General features: G+C 52.6%; 2 protein-coding genes across 2 annotated transcripts in view; one reads left to right on the forward strand and one right to left on the reverse strand.

The window, feature by feature from the left end:
• The window catches only part of PTSG_11986 (uncharacterized protein), a gene marked incomplete at its 5' end in the record, with an annotated part of 8,588 nt that extends 4,534 nt beyond the window's left edge, over positions 1–4,054 (forward strand). The window contains 13 exons of the mRNA XM_004995787.1: positions 140–282; positions 453–511; positions 663–873; positions 1,056–1,188; positions 1,495–1,702; positions 1,932–2,016; positions 2,274–2,369; positions 2,528–2,578; positions 2,823–3,011; positions 3,192–3,266; positions 3,377–3,427; positions 3,620–3,684; positions 3,829–4,054. Of these exons, the coding sequence (XP_004995844.1) occupies positions 140–282; positions 453–511; positions 663–873; positions 1,056–1,188; positions 1,495–1,702; positions 1,932–2,016; positions 2,274–2,369; positions 2,528–2,578; positions 2,823–3,011; positions 3,192–3,266; positions 3,377–3,427; positions 3,620–3,684; positions 3,829–3,889 (1,427 nt within the window). The 3' untranslated portion in view covers positions 3,890–4,054. The remainder of the gene's footprint in view (positions 1–139; positions 283–452; positions 512–662; positions 874–1,055; positions 1,189–1,494; positions 1,703–1,931; positions 2,017–2,273; positions 2,370–2,527; positions 2,579–2,822; positions 3,012–3,191; positions 3,267–3,376; positions 3,428–3,619; positions 3,685–3,828) is intronic.
• Positions 4,007–5,000, reverse strand: part of PTSG_03265 (glutamate-rich WD repeat containing 1) — a 4,923-nt gene continuing 3,929 nt past the window's right edge. Inside the window, exons 13-14 of the mRNA XM_004995788.1 lie at positions 4,785–4,871; positions 4,007–4,586 (exon numbers count right to left, since the gene is read on the reverse strand). Of these exons, the coding sequence (XP_004995845.1) occupies positions 4,518–4,586; positions 4,785–4,871 (156 nt within the window). The 3' untranslated portion in view covers positions 4,007–4,517. The remainder of the gene's footprint in view (positions 4,587–4,784; positions 4,872–5,000) is intronic.

The following is a 5,000-nucleotide window of genomic DNA, read 5'->3' on the forward strand; positions in this document are numbered from 1 at the left end:
TGTGTGCATCATTGACGTGTAAGCAACGCCATGTGCCTGACCTTTCACATGCTCACACCACCATCGTCAACATCATGACCATCATGACCATCATCACCATCATGACCATCATGACCATCATGACCATCATCACCACCAGAGCGGCAAGTGCTGACGACGCTGTGCGAGCTGACGGACGGCGACATTCGCGCGTGCATCAGCACACTGCAGTTCCTGGCACAGAACCGAAAACGCGTGACACTCAAGGACATTCGCAACACGTCCGTGGGACGCAAGGATAAGGTATGTGGTGCTGATAGGGTGGCACTACCTCGAATGCACAAGTCACACACACACTCACACATACATTCAAACTCACATACGCGCACTGACTCGCACACTCACTCACTCACACTTTCACTCACACTCACTCACACACTCACTCACACACTAACTTACCCACCCATGGCCAGGTGATCAATGTGCGGACGGTGTGGACGGAGGTGTTTCGTCTCGCTTCGCACCGCAGCAGGTGATACATCCGTGCAGCGAACGGCCCATGCGCACACATTGTGCCGCTAATTTGCTAACGTGTTGTACGTGTTGTCACCACCACCACCACCCAACTACTGCCGCACCTCTTGTCTCATCTGACATGCGTGCGTGTGCATCACACAATTCAGGCCACGGTCCCTCCTTTCCTCCTCCTCCTCGTCGTCGTCGTCATCATCGTCGTTGCTGTCGATGTCTGCGCGCCGCGCGGCCGGACACAAAATCGGGCGCATTCTTCCGCTGATTGAAGCAAATGGCGAATATGAAAAGATCATCTTTGGCCTGTTTGAAAACTACCTCAGCATCAAGGGAACAACAAGCTTCGATCCAGACTTCAAGAAGGTGCCGTGCTCGTGCATGTGTGTGCGTGTGTGTGTGTGTGTAACTGTGTGCATGCGCGTGGACACGTGTGCGCGTGTGCGTGCTTGTGTGTGTCTCCCCACCTGGTTGTCACAGCTCGCCACTTCTGTGGCCTCCATCGCCACGCGCTCACAGCTGCAACACGCATCGTGTTTTGCCCACAGGCCATGCTGGTGCACGACTGGTTGCACTTTTTCCAAGAAATGCAACTTGCCATCCAGCAAGAGCAGCAGTACACGCTTCTTCGCTACTGCAGTTTCGCTCCCACCGCGTTCCACCTCAGCTTTGCTTCTCCAAGTATGCGCAACGCCATGTTTAATGTTGATGATTATGCCGGGGAGAGGTGGAGTTGGGGTGATGGTGACATGGCTCTCGAGCGCAGGTGAAGCATGGGAGTGAGTGGTTTCGCAATCGCTTACACAAGCAATTCAAACACACACAATGCAAATACAACAACCGCACGCACACACACATACACAAACACACGCACACACTTACACTTACACACACACACACTTACACTTACACTTACACACACACACTTAAACTTACACTTACACTTACACACACACTTACATACACACACCGCATCAACGCGCGCAGGCCGCACGTTTATCCGATATCCAAAGGCGATTTACGAGACAGATGCGATTATGCGCACGCACCGGTCAACCATCCAGCAGCTGCTGGCCGACGCGTCGCCACACATGCGGCGCGGGCAGGGGGAACGCGAGTTTACGGTGGAGACCATTCATCGTCTCATGCACATCATCAATCCACAGCTTCGCATCTCAAACGCAGCCGTGCTCAGGTGCGGCTTAGCGTGGGGTTGTTGTTGTCGTTAGGAGAGGTGGATTGAGCGGATGAGGAGTTGAAGGGTGGGGGAGGGTACAACGTGTTGTGCAATGACGCTGAAGCTCTTACCGAGTGATTGTGTGACACTCACGCACACATACACGCATACACATGCACATGCACACGCGTGCTGCATCGCTCACTCAATGGCACATGATGGCACGTGTCCTCTCTTCCCTCTGCAGACCAAGCGATCGTGCTGTTGTGAGCAAGATTGTTGGCGTGATGGCCACGCACAATCTCAAATATGTCGAGGACGTCAGCGATCTCGTGAGTGCGCACTGAGCTGTGCTGTGCTATGTTGTGTTATGCTGTGTTGTGCTGTGCTGCGTTGTATACGTCTGGGAGTGTGTGTCTGTGCTTGCGAACAAGACATCCAACTGTTAACACGCTTTCCATCCAAACCTTACCACCACCACCATCATCATCATCATCATCATCATCATCACCACCATCATCACCACCACCATCACCATCATCATCATTACCATCACGTTGGTCTCACCCCGCCTCGCCAACTGTCACAGGGCATGGGTCTTCGCTTGGAGCCGCGTGTGGACGAGATTGTGTCTTTCCACAACCGCCAGTTTGATTCCCGCCCTTCCTGGGCCATTCATTCAGAGGTGCGTGCTTTTTTTTTTTTTTTTTTTTTTTTTTTTTTGCAGGCATGGAATTGACTCGCGTTTGCGGTGTACGTGCTCTTCTCCATCCCCATTCACCAACGATTGATTGCGTGTGTGTGCGTGTGTGTGTGTGTGCTTGTACATGTGTTTCACTTCAGTCGAACGAAAAGCCGCGACAAATGCCGGGGCTACCGCCCATCGTCAAACAGGTGCGCAATCACACCACTCTTGTTGTGCTTCCGCCCGTCATTCGCCCGCTCCACGCACAGACAGAGAGAGAGACAGAGAGAGACAGAGAGAGACAGAGACAGAGAGAGACAGAGACAGAGAAGCACACAGAGACACGAGGACGTGCTCATGCACATGTGTGCACGCAACTCCAAGCGCCGCTGTTGCCTAACAAACTACCCCTTCTTTCTTGGACACACTAACCACGCCGACACATCACGGCAGCTGGTTGCACGGGAGCTGGCTACGGAGTTTGTGCGGCGTCAGTCTGCGATCATTGCGTCGCGTGCACAGCCAATGGCAGCAGCACCATCAGCATCACCACAGCCATCATCGTCGGTGTCATCGAAGACGACGCAATCAGGATCTGACGTGAAAGAGAACAAGCACCAGGCGCAGAAACAATCACCACCGGTGCGTATGTGCAGATTGCAAGTTGTTCACACGACTTAATGTGTACCACACATCATCATCATCATCATCATCATCATCATCATCATTGTTGCTGCTGCTGTTGTTGTTGTTGTTGTTATCCTTCAGCGTGTTCCTGCCCTCACATCTGCAAGCGTGTGTTGCGTGCGTGTGTGTTTGCAGAAGCCAAAGACACAGGAAGAGAAGGATGCGTTCTTGAAAGCTCGCATGGGCCTCGACATTGACAAGAAAGTGAAGGTGAGTGCGTGGACACCGATTTGTGGCGCATGTGCATGCAGTCTTTCGCCCCTACACCGTTCCCTCTCCACATTTGCTCAATTCATGCGTATGCGTGTGTGCTTGTGCAGCCTGAGGCCAAAGCGCGCGTTAAACGCGACTTCTTTGGTCGCGTCATTGAGGTGAGCAGTCCACATTTCGTGATGGGATGCAAACAACCCCTGCCATGCATGGCTGAACACAAACGCATGTTGAGACCACGCAATGCCATGACATGTGTGTGTGTGTGTGTGTGTGTGTGTGTGTGTGTGTGTGTGTGTGTGTGTGTGTGTGTGTGTGTGTGTGTGTGTGTGTGTGTGTGTGTGTGTGTGTAGGATGACCCGCAGCAGCAGCGTGCCGCTGAAGCGAAGAAGTCGAAGCTGTCGCTCGTCCTGTTCAAGTATGAGGATTTGTTCTTGTGTCCCGATGCCGCTGCTTCCGCATTGCGCGAATGCCCACCACCACCACTACCAGCTGCGATTGGTAAATCTCACCCACCACCTCACCCCACCATGCATACGTGCGCGTGCTTGCTGTTGCAAAGGTTCCATGAAGGTTCATCCAACGCGGTACGTCGGCCCGTCCGCCTTCGCGACCTCCTCTGAACCACCACTGCGCGCGCGCGCGAGTGTGTGTGCGTGTGCACATTCATGTGTGTGTGTGTGTCTTCACAATGCCCTGCTTTGTGGTCTTGATTTGTCTTCACATTCCCTAACTGCTCTGCCAATAAGAACGCTTCGTACCATTCAATGCACGGACACAAACGCACACAGACAAGGGTGTATGAACAGACAACGAGCAAAACCAGGTGCTGCAAGCAAACATAAGCAGCACACGAACAAACCACAAACACAATACGTTGAGGCAAATAAGAACAAGAGGAGAGAAGAGGCTGGACTATCAAATTGTCGATCAAAGGAAGGCATGAAGGTTGATGTTTGCAGCAAAAGGGCATGGGGTGATGGTAAAACACTACACGCGCCACAAACCGGCCATGCAGTGCAGCTAGCAGCGTGCCCAACTGTTGCGTAACAGCGACAGCACCACACTGAGACAGACACGGTGGCATGAGCGAGGGCAAGCGGCAGGGAATCAACGAGCAGCAGTGACGAGGAGGAGAAGGGAGATAAAAGAGGACAAGCAGCTGTGAGGAGCACACCAAAGTAGTGGTGGTAGAAGCCGTTGCAGCAGTAGCAGCAGTGGCGAGAAGATGTGACCGTTTCTTGATCCGCACTACTCCGTGCTGATGGTCTTGAAGATGTTGAAGCCAGACTCGGCTGTGGAGATGAGCATGCCAGGGATCTGTGTAGATGATGGTGATGGCGGAGGTGCAGGCAGACACGATTGGGGATGAGGGAGAATGAACAACACAAAACGAAATGGTGGTGAGAAGGGCGAAGCTGGGCCAAGAACGCACCATGCAAGTTGGCAACAACGGCAACGACAAGAACAAAAAAGAGTAGGCGTGATCATCACGATCTCAAGTGGTTGGCGTTGTACCTGCGGGTGCCAGTGGAGCTCCTTGATGTTCTTCTGGCCCTGGTGCACAAACAGCAGTTGTGGCGGTACCTCACGCCCGTTGAACACCTGTACACATACACACAGAGTGAGAACACGGCAGTCAAAGCAGCAACGACGAGTGAACAACAACAACAACAACAACAACAACAACAACAACAACAACAACAACAACAACAACAACAACAACAACAACAA

Source organism: Salpingoeca rosetta (genome assembly GCF_000188695.1).
Source record: "Salpingoeca rosetta unplaced genomic scaffold supercont1.7, whole genome shotgun sequence".
NCBI lineage: Eukaryota > Choanoflagellata > Craspedida > Salpingoecidae > Salpingoeca > Salpingoeca rosetta.